Here is a 17886-nt window from a genome sequence, read left to right on the forward strand (position 1 = left end):
TTATTGTTGTTTATTTTATATGATTTATATATGTATGCATACGCATACACACACACATATATATATATAGGGTCATATATATATATACATATATATATATACATATACACATACATATATATATATATTGATATATTTAAGTTACGGGATTTATAGTATACACACAGGACACATACATATACACGTATGTGCATATACATATATATGTACACATGTATTAAGCGTTGAATGGTGCGTATGATTTTTGGATTTATAATTCATTGTGAAATTATTTGTATTGGATTATATACAAAATCAGTTGGAAACGTATTTAGGCATGGTCGATGGATTTAGTCGTAAGTTGATTGATTTGGTTGATTGATTGTTTGATTGATTGATTGATTGGTTGATTGGTTGATTGATTGTTTGATTGATTGGTTGGTTGAGTGGTCGTTTGGTTGGTTGAGATGCAATGCATATACGGAACATATGTGGAATACGTTCGTATACGCGATGTGTATGAGGCGAAGTATTTGCCAACATACACACACCCACACGGCCAAGCAAAGATACATGCATAGGGACACACACACACACACACACACACACACACACATACACACAATCAGAAGCAGTCACACGTAAGCAGACACACACAATCACGCCATTTTCAGGGGAGGTGGGTGTGTGTACACATGGCACACGTGTTAACACACATACATTAAGTTGTTTGTTTTGAATTTTGATTTTGTATTTTGATTTTGATTTCGATTTTTGATTTGATTTGATTTTTAATTTTTTGATTTTTTTTTTTGATTGATTTTGTATACATATATAAATATTTTTTTTGGTTGTTGGTTTCGGTTTATTTTTGTTGATGTTGTTGTTGTTATTGTTGTAGTTGTTGTTGTTGTTGTTGTTGGGAAACGAAAGGTTATGATGAGATACTTGATTAATAATATGCTCGTAATAGAATTGTTTTTTCTTTTTTTTTCGTTTTTGTTTTGTTTTGTTTTGTGGTGAAAAGTAAAAATCAAGTGCCACATAAAGAATTTTGTTATGCAAATATAAACACAAATGGAAACACATACATACCCATAGCTGTCATTTGTGTACACTTGTATTCGGATCTGCTCGATTTGCACAGGGATATTGACTGGCAGTACGACAAATATTCAGGATGGGTATGCGTGCATTTCGGCAAAAACGACTGGAATACATTGAATGTGCCTCAAGGAAGGGAACAGAACGAACGGAAAAACAAACAAACCAAACCGAAAACACAAGACACAAAAGCATAATGTATGTACACAGAATGTGAATGCAATAACAATAATGACATTCTCGAATGAAAAATGTTATGCCAGAACTTTGCAGAGAACAAAGAAATTGTTTGGAAAAATTCTGTTTTTCTTTTTTTTTTTGGTTTATTTGTTTTTTTTTTTAGATTAGCACATTATCAATGAAAAATGGTTGTCAAAAACACGTCAACGACATAACACGAAACACAAAAATCTGTATAGGTTTCCACGTTTAGCAAAATGGAATGTAGACATTTATGTATGCAAGGAAGTCGAACAATAGTAATAGAAGGTGGGCACGGACAGGTGGAAGGTGGGAGGTTAACTGGTTTCTTTGGAAGACAATGCGTCTGACCGGACGCAAGCATACAAACATTCATAAATACATACATGCCTGCACTCACTCATACGCACACACACGCACGCATACACACAGCATACACGCAGACATTGTGAGAAACACAGATATATATTTAATATATATATATATAAAGATATATACACACAAAGAATGTGAACTAAATGGATTAAATCACATTTGAAATACACGTTGACAGGCTTGAAAATAGTTTTTCAGTTAGCCCAAGTTAAAAGAACAGTAAGAGAAAGACAGAGAGAGAGCGAAAGAGATGGACAAACATTGATAAAGAGAGAAAGAAAGAGCGACAAGCATGGATGAGACGTAAGTACTTACAAACAGTAAATAACATAATGAAAGCTGAAGGTCGAATGGCATTGGGTACATGTATGTGTATAGGTGTGTTTATTTACATGTTTATGTGTCGGTCTATACATACGTGGGTGGACTGAGCTGAGCTGATGTTTGCATGTCTGCATATGTCAAAATTAATAACATCCAAATATTGATACAATTTCAAATTTTACTTCGGGCCATTTGTCCCAATTGCGAAAAGTCAGCAAAGGGAATTTTCGCTTAGCTTCAAAGCTATTTTAAATTTCATTGCATACTTTTAGGCTGAATTCAAATATTCTATGTACTTAAGACTTTCAGTCTGTTGCATAAATATTGAATGTACATTAACTTATTCTCTATGCATATATGCACACATGCTCAGAAACGAAAAACAGCCTTGTGTGAAAAGCTGATGAGATATATATATATGTGTGTGTGTGTGTGTGTGTGATAACTTAGTTGAATACCAGAATTGAAAATCGGATAATAGGAATGGGGCAATGGGTCTGTGTGTGGCATGTATTGTGAGTGTGCCGCATGGCAATGCTTACACGCACATATGCACGAGAATATGCATGTGTGAGTGAGTGTGAGTGTGGGTGTGAGTGCGAGTGTGAGTGTGTGTATATGTGAGTGTTTTTCGTTAATATCGAAGATCGATGCACTTACGATAGTACACAAAGAAATCCCACAGACTCGCCCAAATACACATACACACACACAGCCCTGTGTGTGTGTGCGTGCGTGTATATGCATCATGTGCGAGTATTGAGTATGCTTTCTGTGCGTATATTGTATTTAGTTTAGTAGTACATTTGCAATTAGCTCGTGATGGCAGCTCTTAAGAAACATCGCTGGCTCTCTCAGCAGAAAGCACCACCATAACTCAAAGTCAGTTTCGTCTATGTTGGGCCCTATGCACACAAAATTGACAGCTCCAATTGGCCATTGGCGGCGTGGCAAGTGCACTCAGCAAATGCCTTCCCCCAACCTATACATACAATATTATTTCGAGGGTATGCATGCGCCTTCGTTAACAATTTGGCTTTGGGCTGCAAGTAAGCGGGAAGCTTGGTATCGCTCATGTTTTTTTTTTTTTTTGAGTTTTCTTTTCGGTTTTCATTATATATGGTGGTTGCGGTTGTGTGAGCGGGTGGCTGGGTGCTTATGGAAATTGTGAGACTGTAACTAAGTATCAATCGTAATGATGTGGCGTACCTAATGTGTAAGTACTTTGGCATATGCATTAGTTATATAGTATTTCGATAGGGCTTTTATTGTTGTTGGTATAGTTGTTTGTCTTTGTTGTTGTTGTGGTTGTAGTTATTTGTTGTTGTTTTTGTGTTGATATTTTTAAATAGCTTTTGGGGATTACTAAACTGAACAAAAGTAGTAATGAAAATAGTCAACAAGATCGGCGATCAGCGACGCTCTGACCACAATATCCATTTCGTGTCGTGGTCTTGTTCAAATCTTTTGATTTTTCAATCATTAACAATAATCAAAAAATTATTATCGATACTAATACCATTTGAAACGCAAAAAAATTGGCTATGTATTGAAAATAATCGTTTGGAAATAAAATATAAATATGCATATGTTATTATCATGTACTTTCGTGTACTACATTTGCGCCCATTCAATAGATTCGTTATAATCAAATATTCTTTTACTTGTTTGCCTCTGTTGGCGAGGTGGACATACGCGCATGCAGGTCTCTCTATAGTTTGGGGTAACGTATGTGCTCTCTAAGCACACTATATATATAAATATATATGAAGACATATATATTTGTTTGTTTTGGTTTCTTAATATCTATATCAGTCTAAAGATTTATATTGTTACTCTTTTTCATTCTTTTTTTTTCGGTGAGTCAAGTTGCAAGTCTTTTATATCATTTCATTGATGGTGTTCTCTCTTATGTTATATTTGAATTTGGTAGAAGCCTGTTTTCGTGTGGAATCGCACCTATTGGTTATTTAAAAAACTTATACTTAATCGCTTAACGATTGAGCTTTCCATTGCTCTCGTATTTCTAGCTGAAAAAAAGCAGACTTGGCAAAGTTTTGCTTTACTTTCAATTTAGAAATCCTAGAACAACAAAAAGAGTTTGATATTAAGCGATAAAAATGTTTTTTAAATTCTTTTCCAGGCCTGCCTAGATGTAAATCACTGCTAACCGTTACCAATCTTTGCCTCTTCGGCTGTTATCTAACTATTCTAGATATCTATTCCTATCTCTATAGAACTGTCAAAAAAATATCTGATTTATTCTGTGATTCCGGCTAATTCCTAGCGCAAATTGTTTAACCATATTGATAGAGGATTGTCGTAACTAATTGTTATTTGTGTATTTGGTTTTCTTTAATTGGTCCAAAATAACAAATAAATATATTCGAAAATTGCGATAGAAAGGAAAAACTGAACGAAAATCATAAAAGTCGGGGCCATTTGGAGCGAATTGTGAGCTTAATTGATGCAGCCTTTTTGATTATATTGATGGATTGTATGTATGTACGTATGTATGTCGCATGCATGCATATGTAGCAATATACATACAAGTGTACATCGAGAGCAGCAGGCATACTGGAAATGAATATCGTTGCAAGTACATTGAGATAGAATTATATACTCGCATTTATATTCATGCAGCTCTACTATGATAGGCATACATTCATATGTACATACACGTCTGTGGGTAACGAGAACGGAATATTCATAGTCTAAGCTCGAGGTGTATGTACAAAACTATTTACAAGTGTTTTATTTTTTTTTATGGAGGCGGGAACTGAACTAAAAGTGATTCCATGAATTTGTAGCCAACAAGCTGATAAATTTTGAATACATACATATGCATATAAGTACATATATATGATGTATATATGTATGCCATTTTCAACTAATTTACTATGCACACATATGTACACTTATATATACATACATACATACATATATACATATATATAAAAATATATATACAGTTGATTATGTACATTGATTAATGAAGTCAAACACAAACTGAAACACACAGAAAATGGGACTATGTTCAAAATTTACATTGATGTACATATAGATGTATGTATGCAGTAGATACAGACAGGCATATATACGCATACATACATACACATGTATGCATGTTAAGAATGTACTAATAACTACGACTCAACATTTGGAGAGAGAAAAAAGATGAATAAAATTCGAAACAAAAAAACATATTAACAAAATATAGAGTATTTTTTTTTCGATTTTTGTTAGTGTTTCTTTTGTACTTTTTGGTTTTTTTTTTTTTTGCTTTTTTGTTTTCTCAATGTTGTTTTTTTTTTTGTTTTTTTTTTTGTTGTAGTAATTTGTATTTATATTTAGAGCTGGCTTTTTCATTACTTCTTTTCAACTAACCTCAGACACAGGGAGAAGTTTCTATGTACTACAACTGACCTGTAGCACAATGCCATCAAGGTGAATGTTATAAAAACGAACCCTACAACTGACATTAGAACACCGACTAGGAACACTGTATTTGAGCCGTGGTAGTTCTCTATACGAGATTATTTTGCCATTTGTTTCGATATGTGTATCGATGGGTGGGTGTGCGAGTGTGCGGTTATGTGTGTGTGCGAGTGTGTGGACGTGTGTGTTAGTTTCGAGGTGCATTAAACATATGCACATATATGTATATGGAGATATATGTACAATATATTATACATATGCCATGGTGTATTGAGAGAGTTCAGTTAAGAGATATATTTTTAAATCATTTTATTTTGTTGAATTCGCATACGTTACGTTGTAAGATACCAGGTGTTTGTTGTTGTTGTTGTAGTTGTTGTATTTTATATAGTTTATGTTTGTTTTTTATTTTATTTACACAAACACACACACACACACACATACACACACAGATATATATAAAGTGGTTGTTTATATATATGTGTGTACACATATACATATGTGTGTGCGTGTATATATATGCATATTGGTATTATTTTTGGTTGATGTCGTCGATATCAGTTTTGCAGTTGGGGTGGTGGGTCAGCCGAAAAAAAAAAATAAACAAGCAAATAAATAGCATTTTGAACGTTTGCTTCTCTTCTTCTGTTTGTGTTGGGTATTTTCGTTTCATCTTAATTATTTGTGATTGTTTTTTCTCTTTTTTCTACTTTTTTGTTTGTTGTTGTTATTTTTGTAGGTGTCACAAAAATATTGGAGCTCAGCACATAAGAAAACGCAATTCGGCAATGGAATTTGGCAAATATATATCTATCTATCCATCTATATATATGTAAATATATATAAATGTTTATATATAGATATATGTGTATATACATGATTTTATAGATTGTGTTCCGTTGTTGGTTGTCCAACAAAAAAAATGTATATATTTTTATCTGGCCACAAAATCGGATCGATTGATGCCAAAATCGAACGATTCTCACATTTGCGCCTCGAGTTCGAACTGTTTTTTTTTCATTTTGTTTTTCATTTCATTTAAGCTTTTGCTTTTTTATGAATTTTATTTTGGTTTAGTTTTTGACTTTTGTGTTCTTTTTTTTCATACTTTTCGGCAGCACCCAGGCTATGACAATGGTAATCCAAGCTAAACAAAATATACTACGATAAAGACGACGACGCCTTCGAGCTACGCCCTAGCAGATGCGCATATGTATACATATACGTGGACAATCTTGAGTGTAAGATATGGTATGTCATTCGTAAATAAATAAAATATATATATATATTGATATCTCGTACTCTAGACACTTGAAGCTCGCAGATCTTCAAGAAGATTTATTTATCCCAAAAAACAGGAAAAGAAAATAAAATAAAATTCTTATGTATTCATTGTATGCGAGTGTATGCCGTCGCATGTGTGTGTGTGTGTGTGTGTGTGTACAGGTGTGTGCGGGTATGTGCAGGTGTGAGTGTCAGCGTGTCTGTGTGTGTGAATTTGAGGACTAGGAAGTGGGCTAGAGGATGCAAACTGGGCGTGTCTGTCGATTTCGCAGTGTGCGTGAATGTGATCGTTAATAGAAATGCATTTACATATTAGTATGAAGACGAGTGTATGTATGTATGTATGTGAGTGTGTCTGTTGTGTAATTGCAGCATATGAGTACATACACATATATATATAGATATATATATAGATTTATTTAGTTACATACATACATACACGGCATTTGATATGAAGAACAACAGTGAAGGAAAAAGAAGAAACTAAAGTATATAACACACAAATTACTCAATAGCATGAACCAGCGCGCAGGTAGTATATAAGTACATCAAGTATTTAAGAACAGAAATACATACATACACACATACATACACACACGAGTGTGTATGTACGCAGAAATGTGGACGAGCACGCACAGCGATATGAAAAATACATGAAACGGACGAAACACAGAAATCAAACGAAATGTAAAACTCGAAAAAAAATAAAAAAAAAACATACATATTTTCGTTATGCCCACATACATAGGGTATGCAAGTATGTTCATATGCAGCTAGTGTGTTGAAACAAAGGACAACGAGTAGCACAGAACTAATAATTAACAAAGGAGCCTCGTAAGTAATGGCTGGTATGTACACACATACATACATAGACAAACATATGATGTTTGTGAAATACATTGAACAAACGAGCACATGCATACATACACAGGCACACACACGTTCACGCACACACACACACACACACACACGCACACGCACACACAGAGACACCCACAAACACGCACACACACACATATATATATAGACACTTATATACACACATACACCAATAAGCACATGCATGCATACGCGCAGGAATAGTATGGCAATGGCTGTGGGTCAGACAGGCGAGCAGATTCCCAGGGAAACTATATGCTATATATATGGCGGGCAAGGCCCGTTAATTGGAAATGCATGAAAGCGTGCTCAGGTGAGCGAAAAGGCAAGTGATAGCAAGTGAGAGTGAGAGTCAAAGAGAGAGAGAGAGAAAGTGTGTGTGAATGGGATCTGCTAAGTCTGACCTTCAGCCTTGAGCATGCAACAACATTGACCATCAATTGCGATGAGCTCTTTTTATTGATCAATGAATCCTACGTCTAAGTGTTGGATTGATTGCTTCATTTTTGTTGTTTTTGTCTTTAAAGCCACACTTTGGAGCAGGTATTCGAAGCTTTTGCGTATTTCTGCATGTGCATGTGAGCGTCTGCATGTGTGCGTATGTGCATGTCTGGGTGTGCGTGTATATATCTGTGCGTGTGTGTGCGTGGGCATCTGTGTGCGCGTGTGCGTGTGTGCGCGTGTGTGTGTGTGTATGTGAGCGCATGATCGGTGTAACCGATTGTTGAGACTTGCTTGGTACTCTACCTGTAGCAAACGGCCAGTGTTGCAAAACTAATGAAGACACATTTGACGATAACTGTTAAAATGATGACCATGGTTAATGTGCTGATCCTATTTTGGTCAGAGGTGCCTGGAAATGGTGGTTGCAATTTATTGTTGTTTTTTTTTTTATTTTTTGTTTACCAAATTATATAGATTTTTATGTATATGTGTTGCAATTGTTCTGAAATCTGAATACTAAACATCGAATCGTTTCCAATCATTTGTGCAATTATTTGCCTACTAATTTTGTTCACCCAATTTTCAATTGAATTTAATTACAATTGAGAAAAAAATGGTAAAAAAAAAAATTGTGATTTTGTCACATTTTACTGAAATTTTACGCCCATTTTACGAAAAGAAAAATAATCTATAAGACTGTTTCTCTAACATTTTTTAGCACTACTAATATTTTCACCAAATTTTGCCAATAATCTCTCAAATTGTTCTATCTTGTGATAGGTACAATCAAAAAAGGTTAGCAAAGGAATATAGAAAATTAATAAAAATAAAAAAAAATATTTATAAATTTTGAACTATCAGAATCCCAGAACATTTGCTATGTTTTGGCTTGAGGAAAGAATAATCTGATATTAATTGTAACTGGAAGGCATGAACTGATACTGAAACTCGAGCGGATCGTTGATGAGTTGAGCTTGTGATTTGATGTTGTCGAACTGGCTATAAGTAGGATAGACAGAGGAGCCTTGGAGCTGTATAGCTACATATATAAATATATATATAGATATATATATCGCAACTTGCCTAACCAAAACTAGCAATCGATGTAATTACCATTGTCATACGAGTTATCGAAACGAATTCAAATCTTTCTGTTCTTTTCTTTTTTTTTTTTTTGTTCTTTTTTCTATATCTATGGTATCGAATTGCAATCAAATCATTTATCAATCTTATCGAGAGACCGTGTGAGTTCGCTAATTGGGCTTAGTTGTGGCAAGTTTGAAAGTACCGTGGCGTGACGGCACATAACTGATACCTCTCCAAACGGGCCGGTGCCGGCCATGGTAAAGTTATGTTAAATTATTGTAAGTCAAATTAAGTTTTGTGATTAGATTCGATTAGTACATATACCAATATGTTGATGCCGCTGTTGCCAGGCTTTGTTCTTACCATATGGAGTCTCTTTCTTCTCCATTTTGATTGTATTCTCCGGCGTTGGCAACGCTTCCGTTGGCAGTGGTGTTGTCAGCAGCACCACCGTGCTGCAGTCCGTGCCGCCCCAGCCCATATCGCAGAAGCAGCGATTCGCATTAGTGCAGAACTGTGGAGTGCAGTGAGGGAGTGGGGAAAATATGTGGTAGAAATATGTAAGTGGGGAGGCATTCAAGTGTCTTGCATGGCAGCAGCTGATATTTTTTTTGTTTTTATTTTTTGCTTTGCTTTTTGCTTTTTGTTTTGTGTTCCACTTTTTGAACTTACACCACGATCTGAGCACTCTTGACCCTGCTTGTTTGTTGGGCACTTGGTTTGATCCACATGCGGAAAGAGGCTGACGCACGTTTGATTCAGACAAATCAAATTTTCACCGCATGGCGTGCCATCCTTGACCAAACCATGTTTCGGATAGTTGTTGGAGCCCAATTGACCGCTGGTCGCCCTGCAAAATGCACATACATATAGACAGTCATGTGTCCTACGAGCTAGCCAAATGTTTTATTTGTTATCCCCCCGCCCCGACCCGCAATTAACCGAGCTGTAATTTTCGCTACGCACTTGCATTCGTATTCCTGCGCCTTGATGGAGATAATCGTACGCGAGTAGAGCTGGTCGAAGCCATCATTAACGGGCTGCCTCTCACCCTCCTTGCACTGCAGCGTGCCGCACTGCACATTCCTGTTGTACAAATGAATAAATATTATTGATAAGCGAAACTGTGCGACGGCTCCACTGGCAGGCACTCGAATGTGTTCATGAATAGCAACAGAAATTACGGCAATTTCAAGCACTCAATTGGATAAATCAAAAGTAATTGAAGTACCAGCCGGCAAATTCCAGCTCAATTTGTGGAGCAAATCGTTCAAAAAGCAATTGAAGCGATTGAACTGCATCGCTAACAAATTACTAAATACGTTCAGTCGTTCAGTGTGACTTGGCATGCAGAATTCGTTAGTAGAATAGAATGGCAGGACTCTTAGGCTTAGAGCACGGTTCAGCACTTACTCTGGATCGCATTTGATGTAGTGATCGTTGGCGTCGCGCCCGCAGTGACCGTTAATCGAGCCCTTCGAGTTGAACTGTTCGTAGCACTGGCGATCGGCCGCAAAGCCGCCGTAGCCCCAAATGGCCTCGCACTGCAGTGTCAACGTGGGGCAGTAGCCCTGGAAGCAATAGCCTGTGCAGGGAATGAGAAACAATGAAAATGTTTGCGTTGCCAATCGAATTTGTCGTCGTACCCGAAACACCCGATTTGCTCAGACCACAGGGCGAGCCATTTTTCTTGTAAATATCGACGGGACATTGCCCCATCTCGCCGTCGCAGTATTCGGGCAGGTCGCACTCGTTGTGGGAGTCACGGCATATGTAGTCCTTTGGTCGCAGCTGGTATAAACGCAATTGTGTTAAAATCAAAAGCAAACGCATTTTCCACTTTTCCACTTTTCCACTTTTCACATTTCACATTTCACTTACCCGGCATTGGTCGCAGCAGGCGCCGCTGGCACACTGTGCCTCGGACTTGAGCTTACACGTAATGCTATCGCAGCAGGGATCCAATGCGCATTCCTCAAATGTGCCACAGTCGCACTCCTCGTCCTCCTCGATGATTTTGTTGCCACAGTTTCGGCGCAACTCAATCTGCAAGTGATATGGATAGACATAAATCAATTTCTCCGTTTTCCACGAACAAGCAATTAGGTTTTCCCTGCTCTGGGACGCTTCAAAATGTATTAATAATAACAATTGTTTTTAAATTGACTGGGACCTGGCTTGAGTTAGGGCAATTTTATAATCACCTCAACAATTTAACAAGAAATGAAATTAATATTGAATTGGGCATATCAAATTCTGAGCTGGTTGCCTCGAAAAGCTCTCGAAGCAGAAGTTACCTAGCGTAAATATTATATATAAAAAATATTATAAATATTATATCTATCAAAAAGTTTATAAATTTCTCTAGCATAAGACTTCGAGAACAGAGTAAATAAGAAATAAAAACGAATTATTCGGAATGAAAGCATAAAGAACAATAAACTTGTTCTTCTACAAAAATATTGACGCTGATCTTAGTACAGGGTATTTTCGAGTCAATCACACTAGTGAGCCAACTATTCGTAGGCGAGTTTATCTGCGCTGATGCAGTTACTCGCAGCAATTAACCCTCATAACGGTCAACCGCACAGGCAGCTGAAAACCTATTGTATTGATGAAAGCGCTAAAGTGGGAAGGAGACAGAGAAAACGAGAAAGAGTGACGGGAGGGGTTGGGGGTAGGAGGCAGGTGTATGGGTTAGCTGTATGCATCTATCTCACCTCGTTTGGCTTGTTGAGCAAACAAAGCCCGTGACCCGTTCGCAATGCGTCAATGTAGTCCTTTTTGCTGCATTCAGAGAATTTGTATGGCTGCACATTCTCTTGGCCGACAATCGATTGTGCCATAATGCAGCCATGCCAGTCCCGACAGAAGCATTCCTCACCTGGATGAATGTGTGAAATTTGCATGAAAACACAATACAATGCAACAGCATCAAAGAGATTGCAAAATTCTTGTAATAATTGAAATTTAAGGCCATTGCATTGTTATCGCATCGATTACGCTTTGCTCAACTGAGCAGCAGAGATGCGAGCCGAGCTTCAAAATCGATTTCAATTAACAATTGAGCTGGGCGTTAATTGAAACAGATAATTGGCTAAACAGAGCCAACGTGAGCGAGCACAAAGCATTCACGCCGAATTCAGTTATAATGTGTTGTGATTGTACTTACGGCCGTCGTCGTGGCCCATGCCAATATTATGGCCAATCATGTGGGCCATTGTGCCCGCCAAAAGGTGCGGCTCGTACACATTCACATCGACGCTAATGCCGACGGCACGGGGCGTGCAGACAGTCTCCGGCACGGCCATGCCAGCCTCGCCTCCGGCAAACGTTTCCCCACTACAAATTCGAATAAGCACGTGCATATGCATACAATATAGGGGTGTATATGTATATATACGTGTGTGTGTGTATGTACTTACGATAACAGCTGGGTGGTATCTCGCTCGATTTGGTATATATTTCTAACGGTATAGTCATTAAAGTTGGATATGGCCTTGCTAATGTCCTTGCTGCCGTCAATGGCCGCTTGGTTCTTACCCCACGTCTCGATATACACCACCGATACACGAGTGTTTAGCGTCCGGAAATACTGAGCAGTCAAACATTATGAGAAACACATATACAAAAGTGTGTGTGTGTGTGTGTGTGTGTTACTCACCAAATCAGCTATATTGGCCACCTGTATAGCATCGTGTATGACCTCGGCGCGCGTGCTACCGTTGCGTTTCTCAAACATGGCCTTATCCACTATGATGGCCGTCTCAATGTATTTGGTTGCCTCACGCACGTCCCGCTTATAGCGTCCGGCTCCATTCGGATGAATCTCATCAACGACGCCGGCCGACAGGTGTTTGGTCCGGCGCGATAAGCGCCATGAGTCCAAATTTCCCGAATTGGCACAGCCTTTGTTCGCCTTGGTGCGTGCCTCGAAAATCACATGTGGATGCTTCTATAGAGACGTCAGCAGACACAGCGGCATAAATGGGAGTTGAGTTAGCTAGCTGGCAAATGAGATCACTAAGCTCTTACCGATAGATCGCCGCCATAGAACGGATGAATGACAAAGGTCTCGTTGCCAATGTGTATGACGCCGCTGACGCCGTTGCACGTATGGAAAGCAGCGCTGGCGCCCGGATAGTCCTTCACTGTGCCATGGTAATAACAATGCTCAATGTCCTGCCGGAAAAAATAGGATTCAAATTAATAGTAAGAGCGTGAGATATATAAATACTACTAAATAGATCATAGAAACCAAATATAGCTATTCGTGTTAGGAACAATTCCCTAAACTAAGCTGAGGAAGTGAGGAAATTGAATTTTTGTGAAGTCATGGCAGAGTTCATAATTTATATGGGATTTTAATCAAGACGATCTACGTCGTCTTTCCGTTCGTCTGAACACAAAAATCTTCTGAGTCCCATAGCTAGCGACTTGAAATTTATAGTATATATTCTAGAATATCATACACACGATAGCTCATCCTTATATCGCTTAACAATAATCGATATTGCACTACTTGAAGACCATAACAGCAAGGCACTTCAACTTAGCACAGATTTCCGTGCAGCTCGTAGTCACTGTGAGACTTAAAATATATATTTTTGAACCATGTGCAGTCTAAAGCACTCTCAATCGAAATATATCGTTATTTTGATCGAAAATTTTATACCGTTTTCCTATTACAAAAGCTAATCGCAGTGCATGCCGCAGTCTTGAGCACCAGATCTAGACATCCTTTATCTCTAATATGAACCAAGCAGAGCACTTCAATTTGTCGTTTCAATCCAAACATATGTCAGAGCTGAGAGCTGAGCTGAGAGCATTTACTCTTTCAGTTTTCATACATTTATTTTGAAAATATTTTCGTATTTGATGTTCATGATTATTAAAGTGTAAGTGATATTGATATTTAGCAAAACAAAAGAAAGGCATATGCGCGAACGCCGGGAAGCTGTTACTTAAGATACTCGTATACCTAAATCAACTGCGATATGTACCAATGCACTCAAAAATAACAAAACAAACGGACCTATGCCACCCATCCACGTCTGCCACGTCTGTTTCGAATATCCAAGTATTCGATGCTGCGATTCGGTACGGGGTTTATATAGATCCAATGCTTGGCTATGCGAAACAAACGCGTGCAGCTGGACTGGGTGGACAGCTCCGAGTGTCGACACTAAGCTTCACAGTAAAGAAATTTCGAAATTTTGAGAGCCGACTAAATAGCACGTAATACAAATTTGGCGGTTGCAAATTGGTTTTGGACCCGTGGTCCATGGATCACGTGAACAGTTTGCATTATGGAAAATGGGACGCGCCGCGGCAGCTGCATGGGACTCCACTAGAATTTTGTAGTTATTTTCGACGTTGTTGCTGTTAGTGTGTTTGTTGTTAAGACTATATAATCGAGTTGATTCATCGCTTTATGGTTTTGCGTCTGATGGTCTTGGTCGTTGATTATGTTAGCCCCAGTGCTGCGCACACCTATATAAATAGACAATCGGCTGCCCTCTCCAGATCCCAATTCTCTTTTGAGAGCACCACACGCGCCTCGTGCTCATCGATGCCCATATCCTTGAGGCGCTCAATCTTCAGATCCAATTCGGGAAACGAACGCGACCCGCCCGCATACGCGCCAGTCCAATGCTTGGCCGTCAGCAAGAATAGATCGTGCCGCTTCTTAAATTGATAGGCGACCACAAAGTCCTGCCAATCGTCCGGCTCGGCAGCGGTTAGCATGCCCTGCAGCGACAATAAAACGGTGCTCAGCGTCATGGCAGCGGCCCAGTGATCCTTCAAAATGTCCATGCGTATGGCGCCCGTTACCGACGACACATTCGGATGCCAGATGCGTGTCATGAAGCGCACTTCGGGCGGACAAAATGGATACTTATCGGGCACCTTGATTTCCAGCACAAATCGGCCGCCCTCATAGGGCGTGCCGCGTGGCCCGGTTATCTCGCCGCGCAGCTCTGTCCAGCTGTCGTTGACCAGCTCCATTTTGATCAGGCACTCGCGAAACTCTTCGCCACTGAGCGCCTCCTTGAACTCGCGCTTGACACGCGCCTCAGCCATATTTGTCATGTCGTGTTTCTTCAGTTTGTTCTTATTTATTAATCTCCCCTTTCGAGGATTTTGGTTTTATTTTTTTATTTTTTTTTTTGGTTTTGCCTGGGTGTTAAATACGAAACGCTTCAGTATTTAAATTCCATCAAACTTACTACAAAAAAAGACTGCTAGATTCGTTTCGTGTACATGCACCAAAACAGATTCCCCCAACAAACTCGGATCAATTGAGCTCTACTTACATGTCGATTGCCATCCACCTGATATCCACTGACATGATAGTGCTTCTGCTGTATGTTGGGTGAAAGTAGTTGACTGTCAAAGTGGAGAGAGTGAGAGGCCAAAATGAGAAATATGTTGGGATTGTTCTTCACGAGTTGCCGAAAAGTTCTACTCACGAGTTCAGTTCCAAATCCAATCGGAATTTGTGATTAAATGCCTTGATCAGCAATGAGGTGCGATGAAAGTGTTTCTGAAATGGAATATAAATACAATTTTCAGCTTTTCACAAAAATTGTTCATTTAATCAAGACTTTCATCCGCAAGCGTGCAACATTAATTCGAACTGAAGTTGACTTTTGGCTTTTGAGCATGCAAAATAAATTCCAATTAGTTTTCTGATTGGATGCCAATATATATATGTATTTAAATTCGTATATGTATATATTGTGCACACACCTTTGTCCTGCCTCTGCTGAAGCCGCTGTCGTCGTGTGGGCGTGGTCTTTGGCCCGGCTGAAAGCACATAAAAACACGTAATACTTGAACGCTTATGAATCGACATTGGGTTCTCACAGCACATAGACCACAGTAAGTGCAATGATAAATATGATTATCTAATATTCAATTACAGTTTCTGAACATCATCCATCTAGTGTATAAAGTTTTGACAGTGTGCACAAAAAAAAACTTGGACTTTGGCCAAGGTTCTGCTCTAAAGGTATTTGTCAAGTTCTCGCCTAACGAGAGTGGGACCATGAAGTGAGTGGGTGAGCGGGTGAGCGGGTGAGTGAGTGTGGATGTGTGTGCGTGTGTGTGGGAAAAACAATGGAGCAAACAATATGATGAATGAATGAAAATAAATGTGAACATACCATTGTGTTTGATTCGATTTTTCTAGTATTTCGCTTATGCAAATCTTTGCGTACCTTTGGAGGGCTAACTTCACGTGTTGAGATTCCCATCTTCTCGTGATGACGCAGCTGTACCGGATAGATAATTTGATAATAATGTCCACCAATACGACGCACAAGTTCCTGATTTTGTCTATACTCTTTGAGCAAGCGTTCCACTTCACCTAAGCACAAGTTCGGTATATAAACACGATTATATTAGTATGGAAAGTCGAGCACAAATCTTGTCAAATCCAAATATGAAAACGTATTTCGTATCTAAATATGCTTACCAACAGGACTTTCTTCGTTCCAAAACGAATCATCAAGTGTATAATCAGCTTCTGCAAAATAAATTTTATAGTAATTTATGAAATTTGTTCTCATAAACAAGTTGAGTTGAGCTTAAACTTGATTGTTTGGCTAAGCTCTGATTGAAAAGCAGTAGGAGAAGCCATTGAGTCTTATGGTACTTTAACTATATATATAATATACCTAAAAATATTTACTCAAATATTTAATATAAATGTTTCTGAAATAGTTCAATAGAAGTCAAGAAAATTCTACTTTATTTCAGTTTAGGCAAACAACTTGAGGCCAATTGAGGCTGAAGACTATGGGCAACTGACTAATGTTTCTTAGCACACATAAACAAAAGATGTAAACAATTCGATTAACTTTTTTTTTCACTTTGTATTTTCCTTTCACTCATATCATTTTCACTGATGCTCTCGACCATATATTGTTTCAGAATCCAAACGCTTTGCCAAATTGCGTATACGACGGTAAAGCGTAGGAATTCTAAAACGCTATGATGGACATGTTCGCTGTTCATACTCGTAACAATGCAATTATTAATAGAAATACGTAAAATAACTCAATAAATGCAGGAAAATTGCGCAGCAGGAATTTCATACATTTAGATTGGTTTGCTGGCTCGCAGTCTCTTGGCCACGTTAATTTTAATATGTGCATTAAATTGTTCGAAAACTATTCATATCATGTTGCTGGCGATGCCAAGTGAACTTTGATGGCTTGTTTAACCCGGCAAACTATTTTCGACATAGCGTTACATATAGCACTTGAACAATTAAGTATGTGTGCATGTGTGTGTGTGTGTGCGTGTGCGTGTGCGTGTGCAGTCAGATATTAAGCTGCACAAACTCAATAATTGGCAACTAATTAGAAGAATGAGCTAAGCAACAATGGAAACTGAAAGTGTTCAATGGCCGTTTACTAAATCAATTACCAAATATTCACAGACTGTTCACCAAATGGCTAAACATGCACAATTTAGTGCGAATATATTGGCTTAATAATCAGAAATTGCATTTCGACAATCAAGTGATTTTATTTATTCATGAAGAATTTTTCCCATCCAGCTCCGGTGAATACCTGTGGTGGAAACGTACAAAATGCCAATAATACTAAATGGTATGTCGATTGACTGATTAAATATGGACTCGTCTTAACTTCGTTATTTCTCTTTCCGTGTTTTTCCGTCTAAGCCAATCAGTTGCATGCACACATAGCATGAAAGCCACAATCAACAAGTGCCCAGACAAGTTAATTATTTTTGCAGCTA

The 17886-nt window shown here is 38.4% G+C and overlaps 2 protein-coding genes across 12 annotated transcripts in view; both read right to left on the reverse strand.

The window, feature by feature from the left end:
* LOC111598447 (disintegrin and metalloproteinase domain-containing protein 11) overlaps nucleotides 1-17886 on the reverse strand; it is a 34231-nt gene that overhangs the window by 13501 nt on the left and 2844 nt on the right. For 5 of the 11 annotated variants that reach the window (XM_023313701.2, XM_023313699.2, XM_023313695.2 and 2 more), the window contains exons 2-18: nucleotides 16595-16645; nucleotides 16338-16486; nucleotides 15868-15924; nucleotides 15588-15661; nucleotides 15432-15504; nucleotides 13150-13296; nucleotides 12779-13069; nucleotides 12540-12709; nucleotides 12287-12456; nucleotides 11835-11998; nucleotides 10996-11160; nucleotides 10761-10905; nucleotides 10528-10699; nucleotides 10081-10200; nucleotides 9787-9964; nucleotides 9478-9628; nucleotides 5371-5509 (exon numbers count right to left, since the gene is read on the reverse strand). In XM_023313701.2, coding sequence (XP_023169469.1) covers nucleotides 5371-5509; nucleotides 9478-9628; nucleotides 9787-9964; nucleotides 10081-10200; nucleotides 10528-10699; nucleotides 10761-10905; nucleotides 10996-11160; nucleotides 11835-11998; nucleotides 12287-12456; nucleotides 12540-12709; nucleotides 12779-13069; nucleotides 13150-13296; nucleotides 15432-15504; nucleotides 15588-15661; nucleotides 15868-15924; nucleotides 16338-16486; nucleotides 16595-16645 — 2416 coding nt within the window. Of the gene's footprint in view, nucleotides 1-5370; nucleotides 5510-8331; nucleotides 8438-9477; nucleotides 9629-9786; nucleotides 9965-10080; nucleotides 10201-10527; nucleotides 10700-10760; nucleotides 10906-10995; nucleotides 11161-11834; nucleotides 11999-12286; nucleotides 12457-12539; nucleotides 12710-12778; nucleotides 13070-13149; nucleotides 13297-15431; nucleotides 15505-15587; nucleotides 15662-15867; nucleotides 15925-16337; nucleotides 16487-16594; nucleotides 16646-17886 lie in introns of all 11 variants that reach the window. The other 6 variants (XM_023313703.2, XM_023313697.2, XM_023313694.2 and 3 more) reach the window with 3 other exon arrangements.
* LOC111598449 (ubiquitin-conjugating enzyme E2-22 kDa-like) lies at nucleotides 13971-15341 on the reverse strand. Its single transcript, XM_023313706.2, has one exon. It carries the CDS (start codon nucleotides 15205-15207, stop codon nucleotides 14608-14610), a length of 600 nt encoding a protein of 199 aa, XP_023169474.1. The 5' UTR covers nucleotides 15208-15341; the 3' UTR covers nucleotides 13971-14607.

This window comes from Drosophila hydei, unplaced genomic scaffold, assembly GCF_003285905.1.
Source record: "Drosophila hydei strain 15085-1641.00,03,60 unplaced genomic scaffold, DhydRS2 tig00000211-arrow-pilon, whole genome shotgun sequence".
NCBI classification, from domain to species: Eukaryota; Metazoa; Arthropoda; class Insecta; order Diptera; family Drosophilidae; genus Drosophila; species Drosophila hydei.